Source organism: Lepisosteus platostomus, chromosome 16 (genome assembly GCF_059453375.1).
Source record: "Lepisosteus platostomus isolate fLepPlt1 chromosome 16, fLepPlt1.hap1, whole genome shotgun sequence".
NCBI classification, from domain to species: Eukaryota; Metazoa; Chordata; class Actinopteri; order Semionotiformes; family Lepisosteidae; genus Lepisosteus; species Lepisosteus platostomus.
In genome coordinates this window covers 26,813,329-26,837,428 of record NC_142626.1, presented here as the reverse complement: position 1 = coordinate 26,837,428, position 24,100 = coordinate 26,813,329, and the positions used below count along the sequence as shown (strand labels likewise).

Below are 24,100 nucleotides of genomic sequence, written 5' to 3'. Positions count from 1 at the left end.
AATAAATCGGTGTGAGCCAGTGGTAGGTGTAGCGTTCAGTAATCTGACAGTTTGTGGGAAGAATCTGTCTCTGAATCTGGACGTACTTGCCTTTATGCTCCTATAACACTTACCAGAGGGAAGGGGGAGAAAAGTGAGAAACCAGGATGACTGGTATCCTTAGCGATACTTCCAGCCTTCCTGAGAGCAAAACTGTTTCAAAATGTTCACATCTGAACACCAAGAGTTGTCTATCATTAGACATACACTACCAGCCGAACCAGAGCGATCCATGCGATAGGTGGAGAATCTGTCAAGGTGAACTGCTGAGTCAGGTGTATTGGGGGTCAGCCAGGTCTCGGCAAGACAGAGAATACAACAATCCCTCTAATGGCTTAACTCGTCCATCTTGTTCTCCACGGACTGCATGTTGGCCAGGAGGACACTCAGGAGTGGGGTCCGATAGCCGTGGCGCTTCACTCTCGCTTGAAGTCCTCCACGTTCCGCGTCCATTGCGTTGCCTGCTCTGCTCTGAGTCAGCTGGGGGGTCCGTTCACAGAGGCACCCAAGATAGGAAATATCTGTGTTTAAATCAGCGATTCTCAATCCAGTGTCCACAAGCACTTGTCGGTCATAAATAATTGCTGAAAAGATACACTGGATACAAAAAGCCCACAATACGAAACAGATGAAGACATAAAGATGAGGAGCAACACGTACCCACTCTCCGGCGCCATGTTGATTGATTATATCAGCCAGTGATGTACTGTATCTAATTGAGCCTGCCTAGACTAAATGCTCATGTGACTGACTAAATCGTTCATCATAGAACAGCGCCGAACATTCCATAACTTTTGTCTCTCTCTAGCTAGAGAACAATTTATGTTAGTCTCTCCACAAAGTGATATCGCTCACTCTTACTTTTAAATATTTAAAAGAATACCTCACCCACGTCTTGATTCCACCCCGGCACTCTGTCTCCTTCATAGATATAGGACAGTAAGCCAGTGGACCCTGCAATCCCAAAAACCCTGCATTGTCCCACCTCACTAAAAAAGCTGACAACCCACAGTGGGGAGTCTTGTGCGCTACCATTGTTGTCAAGTAGTTTGTGTCGGTTTTAGATCCAGCAGAGTCTGTATGTCCCTTCTGTAGCTCTGTGTGAATTTATGTAGTTTTAATATGTATTTTTTGTTGTTTTAGTAGTTTGTGAATATAATATTAATGTCAATATGTTTAGGTGAAATGCAAGTCATATTAAGATAAGATCACTTTATTGGCCATATACAGTTTCTTGAATTAGGAATTTGTCTTTTCACATACCCCAACTTGCTCTCCATGAGACACACAGGCAGGGAGAGAAGCTTGGGGTCAGAACACACGGTCAGCCATTTATAGGACATCCCTGGAGCAGCTGGGGTTAAGGGCCTTGCTCAGGGGCCCAACAGAGTAGGATTCCTCTGCTAGCCACGGGATACGAACCGTCAACCTTCCAGCCAACGGCACAGAGTCACCGCACTGCCCTATATATTGTAATTCAACCAGATTAAATAAACATATACTGTATTCATTGAACTGGAGGGTACATGTCCTGAGAGAAAAAAAAAGCACTGTGGAGAGATATGGAGTATACAGATCGGCTAGTGTGCGCGGAGGGGTGAGTTTAAATTTAATTAACAACTGGAGGAAAAGAGGAGAGATTACAGGGAGAAGAGAGAAACAGAAGGGACTGGATTGGGATTGGAAAAATATCTGGAGACGATGTGCAAGGCATCCACATTCATTCTCAAAGAAAACACTCGGGATCTGCGGAGCGTAGTGAAGAGGCAGTAAGTTTCTCGATCGTCAGAGGCTGCGAGTAAACCTGAAGATTTACAGCTGAGAGCAGTGGACACAGGATACAGATTATTCTCACCGGACCGTTTGATTTATTGTAGTCAGGACTCAAATCTATTGTACTGTTTTATCGTGGACAAACCTGTTTTTTCTGACTTTACTTTACCATCCATTATTAAAACACATTTTTTTAAAAAAAGTTTGTGAATTTACTACATTTGAGGAATATATCATCTCATCTCTTAACCAGCGCACCAACAATTTTTTTTGTTTAAGAGACTCCGTACATTCCTTTATAGTGAATGTTGTTTTTTTTTGTTTCTCTAACGGTTATTTATATATGTTGTTGTGTTGAAGAAATTTCACAATGCAGCATGGTCTGTATGTGTTTTTCAATTTTAAATTACAGAAAGTAAGGAGGATATTTGCTCATTGGGCACACAAGCCTTGTGAAGTCATTTTTCAGGAAGAAATTCCTGAAAAGTCTAATATAGTCACAAATTGATGGCTGTTTCAGGTGGAGGCACTGCCAAATTAAAAGCTTCAGTTTTTGTGCAATTGACTGAAGTGGGACACAACATCAGTAACATTTGGAACCTAGGTCATATTCTGTATGAATTTAATGTTATACCTCTGGTTATAGTTAAACAGGCACACTTTCACTGGTACAGTACTGTATATCACTTGGTCCCTCCTGACTCCCATGTTGAGTCTCTTGATCCACCTCTTCTCTAATCTTAGTCTGGCCTTCAGCAGCCCTGCTGTTGTGTTCAGGGTGAGTTGTGTCAATAAGAAGAGAATTGTACCCAGTGCACTTTCTGCTGGGCCAGGTCCAACTCCTCTTCTACAAGAGCAGGATAAACACAGTCTCAGGCAGAGGGTCTGTAGAGGAGAAGAGTGTTTGAGGGGTTGGTGAAGAGCAGTATCTCTCCTGAATTCCTCTAGTAAAACTGTAGAGATTCTTGTTGGAAGCTGTCAGTGTGTTTTAATGTTTTAATGTTATGTGTTGAGAGTATGTGTAGAGAGTCTTTCATGCGTAAAAAGGGTGCAGTGTTGTATATTTGTGGGAGTGGTGGGGTTTGTTTAGTTTTATGATCATTTTCTATTTCTTTTGTTTTTTAGGGGGTTTAGTACAGTATATAAGGGTAGTGTGTATGCTAGTTATTTTTTAATATTATTATTATGTATTATTTTTATTATTTTATGTGTTATAAAAACCCTGCTTGTTTTTTTTTTCTTCAAATGAAATTGTTTTTCTTAACATATCTACAAATAACAATACAAAGTCTCCAGTTGACTAACTCCAGTGTTGCTAATTTACATTTGGGATCTATAAACTATTTGAATAAAACAACAACAACAACCAATGTTATAAGTATAAGATGATGTAATAAGAAAATATAATAATACATGTACAGCAATTTTTATTATAGTTAAAAGTCAAAGTCTTTCTGTTTCCCTTTTTATTGTAGCTCCATGTGTCTCCCTGTTTCCCACTGTCTCCGTTCCTGACAGTTTCTACTCATCTTTCTTCTTCCTTCTGGAACCCAAATTGTGAAGCAGCTGTTATCTTCATCATCCTCATCCATGGACACTCTGATATGGATAATGACATGATGTTGTATATTACTGCTGAGCTGGGTGTTGTAGTGAAGACTTGGAAAGAAAGATGTGGATGAGATGTGCAGATGTTCAGCTGTTCTCCTGTCTTTTTGTCTGCAGGATGTGGAGCTGTGAACTAACAGAGAGATGTTGTGAAGATCTGGCCTCTGTTCTTCAGTCTCAACACTCCAGTCTGAGAGAGCTGAATCTGAGTCTCAGTAACCTGGGGGATTCAGGAGTGAAACTGCTGTCTGCAGCTCTGAGGGATCCCAACTGTAAATTAACAACCCTGAAGTAAGTGAACACTGGTGATTTCTTTGTATTTTTTTGTTTTATTTAGATAGCCTGAGACACACAATATTCCCTGTTCACATGCATTAGAAAAGAAATACATAGGAAGTACAGAACAAAAAGAAGGGAGGCATCTAGAAAGACAAAAATCTGCTACGCAATTTTATACGAGTTCTTGTTTGTGACTATTGCTCTTAATATGAGTTGATATCTCATTACTGAGAAACTCGACATGCAATCTTTCCAATTTTGCCCATCTTTTTTACACATTTGTATGTTGTGGTTGATTTATAATCCTGTGGGTAATATTCTTCATATTTCATTCATAGAGTCCGTCTTAATTTAAATACAAGGTCTGTCCAGCTTTAACCAGTTTCTAGTCATTTATTTCATGCAGCCATTCAAAATGGGTGGGGTATTTCGCAGTATACCCCGATGGGCGTGTCGCAGTATCACGCAGTATCACGGGGTAAATTGCATCATTTGACGTCATGCCGGAAAGTATCCGGCATCACCTTGTAAAACCGCCAGGAGGAGCCAATACAGCTTAACTTCTCATGTACAGCATTTGAGATTTTAAATTTAAACTGTGTATTACAGCATATTAATCATCAGTCAATAAAAAGTTGGTATATTTTATGAAAGCAAGATTGCTCAGTTGGACAAAAGTACACAACCTACCTTTATCAGAAATATTTATGCATCAAAGCCTTTACCGAAGATATTACTAATAGTATTAATAATGAATGACTTTGTAAGTATTCATTGTAAGTATAATTTCTTTAGCACATTTGTACAAGCACTTGGAATCTGCCCAAGCCCTACTTTGTCAGGCATTTTCTTTTACTGCAACGGACATAAAAACTCCCTTGCTTTTAACAGAGCGTTTCATAATTTCTAACTACGAAAATTATTTAAATTGCGACACTTATCATTCAACCAGAGCTCAAAATATCACAAGGATCCTCAAGAGCACAGCAAAGACTGTATTAAAAGACACTTGTATGAGATACATGAGAATCCAGGCTTTTTTATCAACGCTTTCTTTTCCGTATACCAGATATTATGGAACCACTTCAGAAGGGTGTCAGCCAGTCAGATTCCAGGAATCGGTACTTTAAAGAAAAAATACACACCAGTATTCCATTTCTCCCTAAACATTTTAAGCATTGAAGTTTTTAACTAACGTGAAATAGCATGTAAAAAAGTGGTAATTTTAAGCTTTTCTGCTCATATAATATGGAATCGGTATCTAAAGAAATTAATAATGATATGATTATATTTGTGTACTGTGACATTTCTTTGAAAAAATAGAATAGCAATATTATGGACAATTAATTGACTTTTATATTTCTAAATATCACAACATGATCGAATTTAAGTCATTTTAATAACAATGAATAGTCACCTATGCGTTACAATATAAACATTTATATTGGCTTAAATCACGTTTTGATTTAAATCGCAAACTCGTGTTTAAATATATGTGTTTTTTTATTCACAATCAGACAAATGCAACATTAATTGATATCTTTATCTTCTAAGTATCTTAATAAAGTTTCAGCATAGCTTTCTCCCCGTTTAGATTTATTTTTCTTGGAATCTTGGGATCAAACGTGGAAAGATTAAAAGATTAGATTGTAATCTTTTTTTTTTAAATACATTTTAGAAAAGTGTAATCTATACTAAAAAGCTGTACACCACCTGCTATAAAGATACATATTGTAATACTTTCGGGTTCGGATAGGACAGACACAAGAACTCAGACTTGCGGAGTTAAAGCAAGTTAAAGCCTTGATTTTATATATCACCTTTAAAAGTGGCATCTCAAAGCAAAGTAAATACCCAACACTGATTGTGCCCATCTGTCATGCTAATAAAGCACCTTGAATTGAATTGAGAGAGAGAGAGATAGATTTAAACTTCGACACTTATCATTCAACCAGAGCTCGAAATATCACAAGGATCCTCAAGAGCACAGCAAAGACTGTATTAAAAGTATACTAGTGACAAACTAGTATACTTTAGGTCTTTTTTTCTGAACCGGGGAAAATCTGATCATGTTTCTCTATAACAATAATAAAAAACATTATTTTACATATCACCTTTATGTGATATCACCTTAAGGACAGCACATGCAAGGGTTAATTGCACAATGGACCGCGCAAAGAAATTTAAAATAGTCTTCTTTAGGTGTGAGGGCAGGAGTGGATCGCAGCAGGCATAATCAGCAAATTAGGAAAACAAAGAACAGGACAGGTGAGACGTTTATCCAGAGAGCGAGTGATCAGAAAAAGGAACAGCTGTTATGCCCAGGTTTTACGCTCTCTGCTGAATGAATTAAAGCATTTTGCGTTTGTCTGGGTATTTACTTTGTAATCTATGGTTTACATCTACTGTATTGCTTTTGAGATGCCACTTTTAAAGGTGATATGTAAAATAAAGTTTTTTATTATTGTTATAGAGAAACATGATCAGATTTTCTCTGGTTCAGAAAAAAGACGATTAAAATCTGTAATCTTTCCACTTGTATGTCATCGGAAAATACAAGAAGTTTCTGCTTTGTGTAAGGATGGTATCAAAAAGTTATCTAAGTGGTGAGAAAGCTGTGCTCCTCAAAGTGCTTTACAGGATAAAAAACAATAACAACAATAGTGTTAGGCTGGGCAAACGATTTTTTTATAGAAATACAAAATGAGATATAATGATGTGTTCCGGCTAAGACATTAACGAGTACAACCCCCCTCTCTGCGGGAGTGCTGGCTGTGACAAATTAAACCGGTTTCACAGGTATTTTCAAAGTAGAAGGGGGCGAGATTTCCAGCGAAAGACACCTCCCCCCTCCAAAACCAAGGAAGTACAGTACTTACTAGTTAAGAAAGCTAGGCTCCTCAATGAAATCGCTTTAACATGCTAATGTGTTGGTGTAACAGTCCGGGCGTGGCAAGCTTCTAATGTCAACTCAACTCGATTGGAAGACAATGAACATATTCTAGCCCTAAATGAATTAATAGCAAACATGGTTTACATAAAATACATTTTTCCAAGAAAGTTTATAATAATACGATCTATAGTTGAAATCTGAGCCTAAATAAAAAGAAAAAGCATTTTCAGAGAGCAATTACGCTGTGTTTATGTAGAATAAGTGTTTAGGTTTATGAGCAATCTAATTACTCGTTTAAAACGCTATATAAAATAAAGTTTATTATTAATTTGCTGGACAGAGCGGTGAACATTATTATGCCAAAGATAACGATCCTGATCAGTTTAGAAATCTGTGTACGCTGTAAGGTTTTTACTTCTTAAACTTTTAAAATACACGTTTCGAATAGAAAGAAATCCTCTTCCTGGTACAGTATGTATAGCAAACCAGCACGTCTTTTTTCTCCAATCAGAGGGGTGTCAGATGGTGTCAGCCAATCACCATTCTGAAGCCCTACCATAATCTCTGGTATGGGGAGACCCCAGAATTCTGTCCCATAGTTTATGTAGATAGATGATATATACTTTTATTGATCCCGTGAGGGAAATAAAGTAAATCATTTTCATTTTAGGAAATTATTAAACGCTCGGTTAAAAGCAAAGGAGATTGTCTGTTATAGTGGACATAAAAACAAGAGTTCGCTGGCATTATATCCTAGAAGACACAGACCGGCGCCAGACCGGGAGAATGCCCGCAGCGTAAAAGAAAAGGCCTGATGAACTAGGGATTGGACAGTTTCCAAGTGCTTGTACAATTGATGGAAATGTTCAAATAAATGTGCAAAAGAAATAAACAAAATAATCATTTATTTTTTTATCATATTGGCTAGCTAATGTCCTCTCTTTGCTAGTTAGTGGCTGTGTTTCTGCGTTGGGTAGCAACGGGTGACTGTTCTCAGGCAGAAGATGTAAACAGCTTAATTTTCATGTTAAATAATTTTTTTTAATTAAAATTCATTCTATACAGCAATCGCATATTTGGGTACCGTTTCATAAAACTTTCATGCTTAAAATGTTTAGGGAGAAATGGAAGACTGGTGTGTATTTTTTCTTTAAACTACCAAGACCAGCCATACACAGTACAGTTTACGTACATACAGTAATGTTTATGTTCCTAAATTAATATAGTTTATGACCTTCAGATGCGTTATGCTCCTCTTCTTTTTATGCTCAGCTACTAAAATTTCCCTTTAGTGGTAAAATTCCATATAAATATTCAAAACTAAGCGGATTAAAATGTGCACAGTAAAGACATTAAATTATTAAATCTTTTCACTACCAACCAATGCACCACGAGTACCCCTGTCGGACATTTTGGCCAGCCAATCACTTACCGCGGTGCCCCACGGTGCCCTGCGGTGGCTTGTGGGCAGTTTACCGTACCGCGGGTTTGTACCGCGCATTTTGAATGGCTGCATCTGTATACTAAAAAGCTGTACACCACCTGCTATACAGATACATATTGTAATACTTCTTGTATTTTCTGATGACATACAAGTGGAAAGATTACAGATTTTAATCGTCTTTAATTTTGTTACGTTATATGTTTTAGGAACGTTTCATCTATACAAAAACCACAAAACTATTCTCGATTGTATTTCTGAATGTTATGTTACACCTACAGTAGTTCATTGTTTTAAATACGTCAAATTAAGAATGTTAGGTGTAAGCACTTTAGATCTTTTTTTTCTGAACCAGGGAAAATCTGATCATGTTTCTATGGAAGCCCGTTTCCGCCAGGGAGTAAAAAAAAAAAACGCGCTATGGTATCTCAGAATTCTGACTTAGCAACTCAGAATTACGACTAAGTAAGTCAGAATTGCGACTTAGTAAGTCAGAATTCCAACTTAGCAACTTAGAATTCCGACTTAGTATCTCAGAATTCCGATTTAGCAACTCAGAATTCTGACTTAGTATCTCAGAATTGCGACTTAGCAACTCAGAATTCTGACTTAAAAAGTCAGAATTCCGACAGTACCTCAGAATTGCGATTTAGCAACTCAGAATTCTGATTTAGTAACTCAGAATTACGACTTTATCTCACATTTGTGACTTCGAAATAGCCATATTTCATTGTCTGTCCTTTTGCTATTGTAACAGATTCGGGTTCTAGGGCTTGTGCCCTCGCCACTCCCAGCCTAGTTTGTGCCTCGCTGCACTGGCTCGAACCTGAGTCTTGCCAGCTGAGCTAAAGAAGACCTTCTTTAGTAAAAAGTAAAAAGTAAAAAAGGACATACAATGGAAATACGGAATGTTTCAGCTTTTATAATTGTGAATTTTTCTGGATACCACAAAACTATTCTCGATTGTATTTCTGAATGTTATGTTACACCTACAGTAGTTCATTGTTTTAAATACGTCGAATTAAGAATGTTAGGTGGAAGCACTTTAGATCTTTTTTTTCTGAACCAGGGAAAATCTGATCATGTTTCTATGGAAGCACGTTTCCGCCAGGGAGTAAAAAAAACGCGCTATGGTATCTCAGAATTCCGACTTAGCAACTCAGAATTACGACTAAGTAAGTCAGAATTGCGACTTAGTAAGTCAGAATTCCAACTTAGTATCTCAGAATTGTGACTTAGCAACTCAGAATTGCGACTTAGTAACTCAGAATTCTGACTTAGCAACTTAGAATTCCGACTTAGTAAGTCAGAATTCCGACTTAGTATCTCAGAATTCCGATTTAGCAACTCAGAATTCTGACTTAGTATCTCAGAATCGCGACTTAGTAACTCAGAATTCCGACTTAGCAACTTAGAATTCCGACTTAGTAAGTCAGAATTCCGACTTAGTATCTCAGAATTCCGATTTAGCAACTCAGAATTCTGACTTAGTATCTCAGAATCGCGACTTAGCAACTCAGAATTCTGACTTAAAAAGTCAGAATTCCGACTTAGTATCTCAGAATTCCGACTTAGCAACTCAGAATTCCGACTTAGTACCTCAGAATTGCGATTTAGCAACTCAGAGTTCTGATTTAGTAACTCAGAATTCCGACTTTATATCTCACATTTGCGACATCGAAATAGCCCATATTTCATTGTCTGTCCTTTTGTTATTGTAACGGATTCGGGATCTGGGGCTTGTGCCCTCGCCGCTCCCAGCCTAGTTTGTGCCTCGCTGCACTGGCTCGAACCTGAGTCTTGCCAGCTGAGCTAAAGAAGACCTTCTTTAGTAAAAAGTAAAAAGTAAAAAAGGACATACAATGGAAATACGTAATGTTTCAGCTTTTATAATTGTGAATTTTTCTGGATATGAAGTGCCTATTTCTGTATCTTATTTCATATTCTGTCTCCGTAAATAAAAACTATTTTTAAAAAGCCCACCGTGCACTATTCTATCCGGGTACTATGGAAGCCTCACTGGCAGAAATAGGATTCTATAAAAATTAGTGTAATTAATTTGATTTTTATCAGGGCACTGTACAAGACAAGTCTTCAGGCTTATAGATCCTATGATCCTGTACGATTCATGAAAATAGTGTAACGGAACGGCCGACATACAGGTTGTACGATCTGGTTGCAGTGTGGTGACGGCACCGCCCTCCCCTGCGCATAACAGGGATGCTGAACGCCGGGGTTAACGAAAGTGTTCTTTAGCTCAACTGGCAAGACCTGGGTTCAAGCCAATGCAGTGAGGCACGAACTAGGGTGGGAGCGGCGAGGGCACAAGCCCTAGAACCCGAATCCGTTACAATAACAAAAGGACAGACAATGAAATATGGCTATTTCGAAGCCGCAAATGTGAGATATAAAGTTGGAATTCTGAGTTACTAAGTCGGAATTCTGAGTTGCTAAGTCGCAATTCTGAGAAACTAAGTCGGAATTCTGAGTTGCTAAGTCTCAATTCTGAGATACTAAGTCGGAATTCTGACTAAGTCACAATTCTGAGTTACTAAGTCGGAATTCTGAGTTACTAAGTCGCAATTCTGAGATACTAAGTCGGAATTCTGAGTTGCTAAGTCGCAATTCTGAGATACTAAGTCGGAATTCTGAGTTACTAAGTCGCACTTCTGAGATACTAAGTCGGAATTCTGAGTTACTAAGTCGCGCTTCTGAGATACTTAGTCACAATTCTGAGATACTTAGTCACAATTCTGAGATACTAAGTCGCAATTCTGAGTTGCTAAGTCACAATTCTGAGATACTAAGTCGGAATTCTGAGTTGATAAGTCGCAATTCTGAGATACTAAGTCAGAATTCTGACTTACTAAGTCGGAATTCTGAGATGCTAAGTCGGAATTCTGAGTTACTAATTCGCAATTCTGAGATACTAAGTCGGAATTCTGAGTTACTAAGTCGCGCTTCTGAGATACTTAGTCACAATTCTGAGATACTAAGTCGCAATTCTGAGTTGCTAAGTCACAATTCTGAGATACTAAGTCGCAATTCTGAGTTGCTAAGTCACAATTCTGAGATACTAAGTCGGAATTCTGAGTTGATAAGTTGCAATTCTGAGATACTAAGTCGCAATTCTGAGAAACTAAGTCGGAATTCTGAGTTGCTAAGTCTCAATTCTGAGATACTAAGTCGGAATTCTGACTAAGTCACAATTCTGAGTTACTAAGTCGGAATTCTGACTTACTAAGTCGCAATTCTGAGATACTAAGTCGGAATTCTGAGTTACTAAGTCGGAATTCTGAGTTACTAAGTCGCACTTCTGAGATACTTAGTCACAATTCTGAGAAACTAAGTCGGAATTCTGAGTTGCTAAGTCTCAATTCTGAGATACTAAGTCGGAATTCTGACTAAGTCACAATTCTGAGTTACTAAGTCGGAATTCTGAGTTGATAAGTCGCAATTCTGAGATACTAAGTCGGAATTCTGACTTACTAAGTCGGAATTCTGAGATGCTAAGTCGGAATTCTGAGTTACTAATTCGCAATTCTGAGATACTAAGTCGGAATTCTGAGTTACTAAGTCGCGCTTCTGAGATACTTAGTCACAATTCTGAGATACTAAGTCGCAATTCTGAGTTGCTAAGTCACAATTCTGAGATACTAAGTCGGAATTCTGAGTTGATAAGTTGCAATTCTGAGATACTAAGTCGGAATTCTGAGTTGCTAAGTCGCAATTCTGAGATACTAAGTCGGAATTCTGAGATACCATAGCGCATTTTTTTTTTACTCCCTGGTGGAAACGGGCTTCCATATGTTTCTCTATAACAATAATAAAAAACTTTATTTTACATATCACCTTTAAAAGTGGTATCTCAAAGCAATACTGTAGATGTAAACCACAGATTACAAAGTAAATACCCAGATAAACGCAAATATGTTTTTAATAAAATGCTTTTATTCATTCAGCAGAAAGAGAGAGAGATATCCAGCGGAGAGACACACACACACAGGTTTTCATTGACAAAAAGTAATTGTTTTTTTTACATTCCTCTTCTCTAACAGGAATGTTTTGTTTGTGGACAGACTGTCTACAAACGTGAGACTGTCTTTCTCAGACTCACATTCCCGAATGTCCCCCGCCCCGGTCAACAATCCTAGGAAGAACACGAAACAGCCTGTTAATAAAATTGTTGCAATTTTGTTCGGTCAGTTCTTCCTCCCAGAATTTATAGATTGCATCGATCAGTTCCTGCTTTGTGACGGGCTTAGCAGTTTTCCGAACATAGTCTTGTTTGTTTTTTAGCCTTATCATGGGGCATGTGTTGGTTTTTCTGTATCTCCATCCAAGCCTCCTGCGCACTCTTCTTATCGATGTCGGACTAACGCTCGCACCGAGGTCAGCCCATAGCCGTCTTTGAACTTGCATCGCCGGTAGCTCATCATTTTCATCAGTCAGTTTGTCGATAGCTCGCACAATAGGACTTGAAAAAAAGAGATCAACAGTTAGTTTTAAAAATAATGTGCGTAGTTGTATTTACATGCAAGAAAAGTATTTTTAGAAAGTTATTTACCCTTGAATCGTCCTCGGTTTAGATGCCTCCTCTCCCCTTTATAATGTCCATCGAAGCCAAATGCTGTACAATGTCCAGTGTTGACCTCCCGTTTCTTTTCATCTTCATTATTTGGTGTGAGAGAGTCTTCGTGATTTTGGCCATTGTCCGTCTCCTTACAGCGATACAGCGATACAGTGGTGCAGCTTGAATTCTGTACCTATATACTGTATGGTATGGTACAGATAAAACTTACACCATACCGATGAGCTAATACCAGGGAAAGACACTCCTATTTTATTTAAAACACAATACGCCAGGAAATGTGTCTGATGCATTAGCAAGTTAAAACAATTGCGTCGAAAACCTGGGCATAACAGCTGTTCCTTTTTCTGATCACTCGCTCTCTGGATACATGTCTCACCTGTCCTGTTCTTTGTTTTCCTAATTTGCTGAATATGCCTGCATGTTAAACGACTCTCCTTCAGACTCTCCCTGGTGGTTTAATCAGTTCCTCTCAGCTCAACCCCTTCCTTTTCGATTGTATCTCTAGTTTCACTTTCTCCTGCCTGCCCTGCTCGCGTCCAGCAGAGCCTGCTCCTGGATTGAGTCTCCAGGTTACTGCTTCCATCAGCTCATTGCAGCAGATATCACACTGGGGCCCTGGGTTTAATTCCAGACCTGGGGTGCTATCTGTATGGAGTTTGTATGTTCTCCCCATGTTTGTGTGGTGTTACAGTTTTCTCCCACAGTCCACAAATGAGCTAGCAGGTTAATAGGCTTCTGGGAAAGCTGGCACTGGTGTGAGTGTGTGCCCTTTGATAGACTGGCATCCTGTCCAGGGTTCAATCCTGCCTTGTATCCATTGCTTCATGGGACAGGCTCTGGGTAACTGTGACTCTGAATTGGATAATCGTTTATTGAAAGTGATGTTGATGGTTTTCAAATGCCACACTGCCTGCTTTGTCATTTACTTGACAGTAAAAACTTATATATTTAATGTCAGATAAAGTCCAATTTCAGGGCAAACTTCAGTCTAGATTTATTTGGGAGGGAAGAAAACCTCAGGCAAAACCTGCAGCACCCAAGCTCTCCCAAATCTACAGTCTTACTTCTGTGCAGCTCAGCTTATAAAGCTTCAATAACCTGAGTGACAGCTCAGCACACAACCTGAGCTATTCATCTCACTTAAAATGTAATGCTTTCTTTCTTCTTTCTTTCTTTCTTTCTTGATTCTTTAGTGCCACACAACAGGATTCAGTGGAATTTGTTTCTGTACAGGAAAGAACACAGATGAGACATACATACAACATATACAGTACAAATTTAAATAAGACAGAAGACAGACAAACATCGTCAAATACATATGTAAACAACTTTCCATGTAGCAGCATCATTATACAGTGGAATTCAGAGTTCGTATGGCAATGGGTAAGAGGCTGAGGTTGAAGTGGGCAGTACTTGAGAGGAAGGATCTGAAACGTGTTCCAGATGGGAGAAGCTGAAAGAGATTATGAGCTGGGTGAGAGGGGTCTGAGATGATTTTCTTGGTGGAGAGATGAAATAGAAGGAAGTTCACAGCAAACAGCTTTTGCAGCTTTGGCCACAATCCCTTCCTGTTTGCCTTTTGAGTAGTTATCCACGTTTCCATAATAGAGGTTGTCAGAACACTTTGGATTATGGGTGTGTAGAACTGAAGGAGGAATTACCAGTGATTACTCTGTGTTTTTTGAGTTGCCTAAGAAAAAACATCCTCTCTGTGCTTTTCTGACTATGTGGTCAGTGTTGGTACTCCTTTTAGATCATTGTTTATGTATGTACCCAGAAATTGAAGGAGTTTGTGGTCTCTATAGGATGATCATTAATGAAGACTGGAAGTTTTGTGTTCGTGATGCATTGTAAGTCAGTGATGGTTTTCCTGGTTTTAGAAGTGTTGAGTATGATGTTGTTGTCCAAACACCAGGCTGTTCCCCAGTCAATCTGCTTAACAAGTCTCATCATTATTTGAGATGAGGCCAACAATGGTAGTGTTATCTGCATATTTGAAAATCTTGACAGAGTCATCCCTTGATGTGAGGTTGTTTGTGAAAAGGGAAAAGAGCCATGGAGATAGGACACAGCCTTGGGGAGCATCTGTGCTGACAGAGAGCAAGATGTCCTGTTATTCACCCTGACAGTCTGTTGTGTTAAAAAGTCCAGAATCCAACGACACATAGTAGGGTTGATATCCATCAGGTTACTGAATAATTTATGAAGATTAATGGTATTGAATGCTGAGCTGAAATCCAAAAAAAGAATGCGGACATAGGAATTTGGCTTCTCCAAATGCTGGAGTATACAATGGAGAGCCAGGTTAACTGCATCTTCAACAGAACTGTTGGCCCTGTAGGTAAACTGGTGAGGATCCAGCAGAAGAGATGTACAGTGCTTGAGGTGCTTCAATACTAGACGCTCATAGGCTTTCATAGCCACCGAAGTCTGTAGTCGTTGAGGCGAGATATTTCTGAAGATTTAGGAACAAGTATTATAGTGGATATTTTAAAACTGTGAGGGACTTTCTGCTGAAGAAATTAAGTGTTATAATTGTTGGTAAACACAGGAGCCAGTTGATCAGCACAATAGCCGAGGGCTGCAGCTGACAAATTGTCTGGACCTATGGCTTTCCTTTTATTTTGTTTTTTGAAGATTGCTCTTACTTCGTCAGTATGGATGGAGAAAGGAGGAGGCAAAGGGTAGACGACAATGAAGGTAATGAGGAGGCCCCCACATCAGGTTTTCAAAGCAAGCATAAAACTGACTTTATCTGGGAGACTGGGGTCGTTATCCAGTAAGGTGATGGAGCTGTATTCCTTTTAGTTGGTCATTTCCTGAATTTTTCTCCAAACTGTTTTTGAGTTGTTGTCAGCAAATTGTTCCTCTTGTTTTTTACTGTAGTTGCTCTTAGCTTTCCTCACTGCAGAGCGCAGTTCATATTTGTCTGAGATATATTCAGTCCTGTCACTCTTAATAAAAGCTTTGTTCTTCTTACGGCATAAGTCTTGCAGTTCTTTTGAGAACCACGGTTTCTTGTTACTGTATGTCTTGAAAGTTCTTGTAGGAATGCATACCTCTTCACAGAAACTTATATTGGATTTCACAGTATCAGTATATTCATCCAAAGAGGCACAAACAGAGCTAAATACATTCCAATCTGTACATTGAAAACACCCTGTCAGGCTTTCTATAGCTTCTGCAGACCACACCTTGACTGTTTTAACTTTTGAAGCGTGCATAACTCTGGTTGAGTTTATCTGGGAGACTGGGGTCGTCATCCAGTAAGGTGACAGAGTTTTATTCCTTGTAGTTGGTCATATCGTGAATTTTCCTCCAAACTGTTCTTGGGTTGTTGTCAGCAAATTTTTTTACTGTAGTTGCTCTTAGCTTTCCTCACTGCAGAGTGCAGTTCATATTTGGCTGAGATATATTCAGGCCGGTCACCCTCAATAAAAGCCTTTGTTCTTACGGTGTAGGTCTCGCAGTTCTTTTGAGAACCACGGCTGTCTGTGTGTGTGGAGAGAGGAGACGCCCAGTCTGTCCTGGACTCCACTGTTTCTAATTCAGGGCCATGAGTGAGCCAGAGCCTATCCTAGTAAGCAATGGGCCCAGCAGAGGAGCATGGACTGGTTGTCAGTCCATCAGGGGGTTGACAGAGGAAACCAGAGTGAAGACAGAGCGAACATACAACCTCCATACAGATAGTTCCCCAGGTCCGAAATTGAACCAGGGCCCCAGCGCTGTGATACAGCCATGTTAACCACTGCTCCACTGTGTCTCCCCTCTTAAACAACCCATCAGCCATAATACTAGAATGGAGACAGAACTGGGTCATTTTTTATTCTTCACCAACAGACTGGTCTGAGCCAGTGTCCCTCATTTACACCACCTGCTGGACATGGACCTGGGCTGCTGGCTCTGTGTGAACTGGATGTGAGCTATATTGGTTCTGTATTCCCTGCAGTGTACAGGCAGATATTCATGTCAGATTCTGTCTGCACTACATCACTGGGGATGCTGTTAATGTAGAGTCATCTCCCTGATGTGCCTCCTGTTTTCCCTGGCCTGCTGGGAACTGAAATACTCTCATACTTCAGAGGAATTGGTCTCTGGCCACAGCTGAGGGGAAAGATCAGTACAGGCTGTGCAATGATCTCGTCTGTCGTCTCTCTCTGACACTCCCTGGAAACATATGTGGGGATACAGCCTGCCTGGGAAAGCCTTTACAGATTTCTCTCTGTGTCACAGTGGAGAAAACTTAATGCTCTACCGCTGGTCACCACTAGAGGACCAAGATACCATCACTTTCTGCCCCCTAACTTTTATCCCTGTGTGTGACAGCTGTGCGTATTTTTTTTTTCTCATCTGAACCACTTATGTCTCTAATTGAGAGCCCTGTATTAAAAGTTCAAGAGGCTGACTAAATTGTTCGTCATAGAACCGTGCCGAAAGCTTAATTGGTAGAAGCGTACAACTTTTCTCTCTCTAACTTGCATTTTTGTTCTTGTCTCCACAGAGCTTTATCAGTCATTCCTAAAATATTTAAACAAATATTTCACCCACGTATTGATTCCACACTGGCACTTTGTCTTTTTTGGAGATATCAGACAGTAAGCCAGTGGACCCCGCACCCCCAAAAACCCAGCATTATACCACCTCACTAAAAACGCTGACAACCCACAGTGGGGAGTCTTGTACGCCACCATTGTTGTCAAGTAGTTTGTGTCAGTTTTGGATGCAGCAGAATCTGTCTGTTCCTGCTGAACAGTTTTAATATGGATTTTTTTTTTGTTTAGTACAGTATGTGAATATAATGTCAATGTAAAAATGCTCAGGTGAAATACAAGTTACATTGTAGTTCAGTTGGGTTAAACAAACATGTCCTGTGCTCATTAAACACATTGGAGGGGGTCTGAGGCTACGTGTCCCGAGAGAAAAAAAAACTGGAGAGCGAGTATCAGGACAGCACTGTAGAGAGATCCGGAGTGTACGGATCATCTAGTGAGCTCAGAGGGGTGAGTTTAAATCTAATGAAGAACTGGAGGAAAAGAGGAGAGATTATCAGGAAAAGAGAGAAACAGAAGGGACTGGATTGGGATTGGAAAAATGTCTGGAGAGGTTGAATATTAAGCAAGGTGTCCACATTCATTCTCATAAACACTCGTGATCTGTGGAGCACAGTGAAGAGGCAGCTAGTTTCTCGAGGCTGAGAGTCAACCTGATGATTTACAGCTGAGAACAGTGGACACAGGATAAAGATTATTCTTGCTTGTAGTGATTGTAGTCAGGACTCAATCTATTTTACTTTCTTATCACGGACAAACCAGTTTTTTTACCTCCTATTTTTTACTTTTACCATCCAGTGTTAACAAAACGTTTATCTGAAAAAAAAAGTTTGTGAAATTACTCTAATTTGGGAATTCATAATTTCTCCTTTAGACAAGTGTGCCAATGATTTTTTTTCTTTTGGTTTAAGAGACTCAGTGAATTCCTTAAATTAAAATTTAAATTATAGAAAGTAAGGAGGTTATTTGTTCATTGCAATATACTGGGCACAGAAACCTTGTGAAGTCGTCTTGTGATCACTGGTAGACTTACGGTTGAAATTCCTGAAATTATGTTGGGCAAACAGATTTTTTTATATTTAAAAAAGAAATAAAAATTAGATATAATGATATTGTAATACTACAGGGTTCACATGGGCACCCTCACCATTGCCACATCAGGTCAGCCCCCCACCATCAAGGACTCAAACCCAGGCCTCTGGCATCACTCAACAGGGACCCAGCCTCTTGAGCCAAAGGGGAATCTCCCATCAGCCCGGCTATTGCGGTCCCTGCTAGACACAGGGAAGGGCGGTGACATCACCGCGCTGGTAAGCCGGCTCTCACAAGCAATGGAGGCTGTATGTGTTACAATATAAATATTTACTGCAATACAATACAGTAAGCCCAAATCATAGTTGAACCCGTTCAGAGCCTAAATTACATTATAGCGTTTCATTCTGAGCTGACCCTCACACCTGAAGAAGACTTCACAGCCAAAAGGTTGCATTTTCTCTCTTCTCTTTTAAGCATGTGTATGATGCTGTAATACAGTTTAAAATAATTAAAAGTCTAAACTAGTACCAACTTGAATTTTTATCTCTATTAATGTAACTATTAAATGGTATTAAATAAATACAGCTTTTTAGTATAGACTACACTTTTTTCTAAAATGTATTTTAAAAAAAATCAAATCTTTCCACATTTGGTCCCAAGAGGAAGTACAGTACAATACGCCCCTGCTTTGTTTCACGATGGTATGAAAAATAAATCTTGATGGTGAGAAAGCTATGCTGAAAGTTAACAGCTTAACATTGGAATGTTCTTCCAAGTGTAAAAAATGGCGATACGCAACGTCTCCTTCATACCTTTTCAGTTTAAAGACCGTACAAGATCATTTTTTTAATTTAAAGGCACTGCCTTTAAAGGCGCTATATAAAATAAAGTTTATTATTATTATTATTATTAATTTGCTGGACAGAGAGGTGAACATTATTATGCAGAAGACAAAGATAACGATTTATGTTGCACTGTCAGATTGTGAATCTATAAAGACATTTAATTAAACACGCATTGCGATTTAAATGGAAATGGGAACTCTTAATCTCTTATTATCGACACTCATTCAATTGTGGTTCTTTTGGTTTCACGGAGGGCTTCTCAGATACTGTAGATGGGCATTCAGGTCAATTGCCAGGCAAAAGGATTAGTAAATATATTTTGTTAAGGCAAGTCAGTTTTTTGCGACACATAAAAGACATATTGTGGCACTACCACTGTTACGACCCCAAGTGTCTAGGGGAAAAGTGGTGTAACATTTAGGATAATTCTTTTGGAAGCAGGGGGGTTTTGGTGAGGGACTAGGAAGCGTGATAAGGGTAAGGAACTAGAGTGGTGCCAAAGAAAAGAAAATAAACAAAAATGGAGCTGGCTAGGACAGTGAGGGAAAGCTAATCTGACTACAAATGAAAACCCGAAACACATGGTCTTTGGCGTCTTCAACACCCTAGCTAACCTGCACTGACTACCCAAAACCATACAAGACAAACTAGTGTACTACTCACACAAAAACACAAGTGAACCAGGAATACAAATAAGGGAAAACAAGAGTAATCAACAGGAGCAGGGTACAAAAGAACACAAAAGTTGAACATGTAACACTGGGGCAAGGTAATGACAAAACAAGGATGAACACACAAACAAATGAAAGTACAAAGAAACTAACGCAAAACCAACAAAACAACAAAGCCGAAGCTATACGAAAATACACACACACAAAGCAAAACAAACCAACAAACGAAGCCGAAGCAATAACCAGAAGCGAAGCGAAGCGAAGCGAAGCAATAACCAAAACCAACCGGGACCGAAGTCAAACGAAAGGCCTTTTCTTCCTGAAAGCCTCCATGTTATATAGTGAATAAAATGAGTTCTGATTGGCTGAAGGCTGATTGATGATGACATCATATTGAAACAGTGGTGTGATGGTTGGCCAATGGGGAAGGGAAAACAATCAAGGGTCAGCAGTGTGGACATAACAGAAAAAACACACAGAACACACACTGGGACGTAACAACCACAGTATATAGGGAGGACACAGCGACTCAGACACCCGTTGAATGGAAAAGGGCACTTTAATTTTCTGTACAGCTGGTACAGCACCCAAACAAATGCAAACGCGTTTTTAATAAAATGCTTTTATTCATTCATTATCTGACTCACATAACTCACATTCCCGAATGCCCCCCACCCCACTCAACAATCCTAGGAAGAACACGAAACAGCCTGTTAATAAAATTGTTGCAATAAATCGCATTGATCAGTTCTTGCTTTATGCTGGGTTTAGCAGTTTTCCGAATATAGTCTTTCATGGAATGCCATACCATCTCTATTGGATTTAAATCTGGGGATTCAGCTGGAGTTTTCACCCAGTTCACTCCTTCTGCTATAAGCCTCGCCCTTGCTGCTGTGTGTTTCGGATCGTTGTCTTGAAAGAAACGGTGCCTTGATCCATAGTGCTCCCTGATATATGGGACGGCATGCTGTTTGACCACAACTTCCTAGAAGAATTCACGATCCATAATTCCTTTGAAAATAAGAAGTGGTCCCGGGCCTCTTCTAGATATACCCCCCAAGACATGAACCTTCAGTGGATGTTTGGGGTTTGGCTTGTTCACATATCTCCCATTTTTACAAAATGACATGGGGAAGGGCGGTGACGTCACCGTGCTGGTAAGCCGGCTCTCACAAGCAATGGAGGCAAAAAAAACAACAAGCAGTGGAGGCCGTATGGGTTACAATATAAACATTTACTGCAATACAATACTGCAATGTTTCGGCTGTGAATCCTTCTTCAGGTATGAGAGCAAATAAGTCCAAATCATAGTTGAACCCGTTCAGAACATACATTTAGCGTTTCATTTTGAGCAGAAGACCCTCACACCTGAAGAAGACTTCACAGCCGAAACGTTGCTTTTTCTCTCTTCTCTTTTAAGCGTGTGTACGATGCTGTAATTTTATTATTAGCACAATGTATTACAGTGCTAAACTTAATATTATTAATTACTAATAATTTATGCTAACACTTAACTTTCTTAACGCGAGAAGTACTACTGTAAGCAAAACAAAAAAAAAGGATTTTTGGAGGGGAGGATTCTGACAAAGTGCAATGAAAATACAATATGCTGGACAGTATGCTTCTCAAAGCGCTTTACAGGATAACAACTGATGAAACAACATTGGCTGGGGGTTGAAAATACCTGTGAAACCGGTTTGTTTACAAACAATGTAGACACAGAGACTCAGACAGTAGCAATAGCTACTGCTGCTGGGCACGGTGCAGTGTGCTGGCAGCTGTGTGGTGTGACGTATTGGTGGCCGGGCACGGTGAGGTGCGCTAGCAGCTGTGTGGTGTGACGCAGTGTTGGCTGGGCACGCTGAGGTGCGCTGGCAGCTGTGTGGTGTGACACATTGGTGGCCGGGCACGGTGAGGTGCGCTGGCAGCTGTGTAGTGTGACGTATTGGTGGCCGGGCACGGTGAGGTGCGCTGGCAGCTGTGGGACGCAGTGGTGGCCGGGCACGGTGAGGTGCGCTGGCAGCTGTGTAGTGTGACGTATTGGTGGCCGGGCACGGTGAGGTGCGCTGGCAGCTGTGGGACGCAGTGGTGGCCGGGCACGGTAAGGTGCGCTGGCAGCTGTGTGACGTAGTGGTGGCCGGACACGGTGAGGTGCGCTGGCAGCTGTGTGACGCAGTGGTGGCCAGGCATGGTGAGGTGTGGGAGTGGGGGTGTGTGCGGATGGGGCTGTGGGGCCCGGCGGGTCCTGAATGTGGTCTGGCCAAAAACTAAAAATAAGATACAATCTACAGACATTCACAACACGTAAATGTTTTATGATATATCCATGTTGTGAATGCCTGTAGATTGTATTTTATTTTAAGTTTTTGTTTTGTTTCACGTTAATTTTATAAGGGAAAATGTAGAGAAGACTCCCTTACCCCCCCATCTTGATTAAAATCGCAAATGTGTGTTTCATAAAATACTAATTTTTCACAATCTGGCAGTGCCAGACAGAATCTACATTCACCGTGGCCAAACTGCCTTGCAGATCAGAACATCAAGGAAGAAAACAATTATTACGCCCGGCCTTTTAATGTACAGTAATTGCTTTAACTTGCTAATGTGTTACTGTAACAGTCCGGGTGTGGCAAGCTTCTAATGTCTCCTGACTTGGGCGAAAGAAATAAAGCTTTGTTTGATTTCTGAAACCCTTTCTTTATGTCCTCAGTTTTCTTTTAACATTTAATTTAACATTCATTCCTTTGTTTTGTGGTCTGGGTAATTGGAGGCTACGCTGTTATGCTTCCTATGGTGATATACAGGTTTTTTGCACTAAGCCGTATTGAGCAGTATATCTCGCGTTAAGAAAGTTAGGTGTTAGCATAAACTATTAGTAATCAATAATATTAAATTTAGCACTGTAATAAATTGTGCTAATAATAAATTCTATTCTACTTTGAGAATGTAGGGGGGAGGAAAAATGCAGTTCTGTATGGATTCAGTCTTGGCAGGGTCAATTTCAATGCCCAGGCGTGAGAGGATGAAGCCAAGGAAGTGGATTCTGGGAACATGGAAAGTACACTTCTCCAGTTTGGCGTAGAGTTTGTCAAACGGTGAAGAACCTCACGCATGAGAGACAGAATATCATCCAGGTATACCAGAACATATTTGTGCAAGACATCCCTAAAGATGTCATTCATGAAACCCTGAAAGCCGATGAAATCAGAGGAAGGGGATAACTGTTCTTAATAGTTATATTGTTCAGACAGCGATAATCAATGCAGGGTCTGAGAGAACCGTCTTTCTTTTTAACAAAGAAGAAACTGGCGCAGGAAGGTGAGGAAGAGGGACGGATGAAACCAAATTCTAATCAGGAGGCTCGGAGGTGATCAGGGGAACCGCAGTAAAGACAGCGCCCCTCGCGAAGTCTGCAATCTCTCTCCTCAGAAGTCAGTCTATGGAAGGAAGGTGGTTGGGAGGGGTTTGAGTGTCGGACCTCCGCTGTTGAAGCCTGATCTCTAGTTCAAATACTCGAGAAATGAAGGCTTCAAGTGATGGGAAGTCCAGGGGCAGGTGCACCACGTGATCCTTGAGTTCATCAGATAGTCCAAGGCAGAACTGGTGAATCAGGGCATTGTGATCCCAAGCGAGTTGAGCAGCCAGAAAATGAAATTCTGAAGCATAGTTCTAAAAAGAGCGAGATCCTTGAGTGAGGGAGGTGAGGGAGGTGAGACGTGCAGTAATAAGGTGGCAAGAGTGCAATTGCCCAAAGACTGATTGTAGAGCCATCTGAAAAAGGTGGATGTTGGCGGTCTCTGTAGTGCTACAAGAGAGGAGACGTGCAGCCTAATCCAGAGCTCATCCAGTGAGGTAAGATACCTTAAAAGCAGTCTGGGTGGTTGTGGAAAGCCATCCAACATTGAGTCTGAAAGCCCTGCCACTTGGAGGAGTTGCCATCAAATTTTTCCGGGAGGGGAGGGGGTAAAAGATTAATTTGTGTTTGAAGTGGGGGTACAGGGACGGGAGCTGCAGGTTGGGAAGGCAGTCGAAGTGCAATGTGGTCAGCTAGTTGATGGACTGCCATAGTTAGCAGGTCCAGGTTCCGGGAGTGTTCTTGGAGAATAGAAAGTTGATTCCGGTCCGCTGGATCCAATTTAATGACTCACTATTGTGTCAGGGAACCTATTGGTAGAGTAGGAGGATCCTTATGCGTAACCATGAATCCCACTGAATGCAGAGTACCAAAGGGACAATCCAAAAGACGAGATGCAGAGGCCTGGTTGATAAGGGGGTCCGGTAACGAGAGGCAGGAGCAACGCACGCACGCACGCACGCACGCACGCAAATAATACAAGAGGATTCTCAATAGTGAGCATGGGTAAGTGTGTGA

At 40.3% G+C, this 24,100-nt stretch overlaps 1 protein-coding gene across 2 annotated transcripts in view; it reads left to right on the top strand.

Annotated features, from left to right (window-relative positions):
• Window positions 1-24,100, top strand: part of LOC148647124 (NACHT, LRR and PYD domains-containing protein 3-like) — a 405,714-nt gene that overhangs the window by 343,838 nt on the left and 37,776 nt on the right. For both annotated transcript variants that reach the window (XM_088609316.1, XM_088609315.1), the window contains exon 12: window positions 3,538-3,711. In XM_088609316.1, the coding sequence (XP_088465442.1) occupies window positions 3,538-3,711 (174 nt within the window). The remainder of the gene's footprint in view (window positions 1-3,537; window positions 3,712-24,100) is intronic.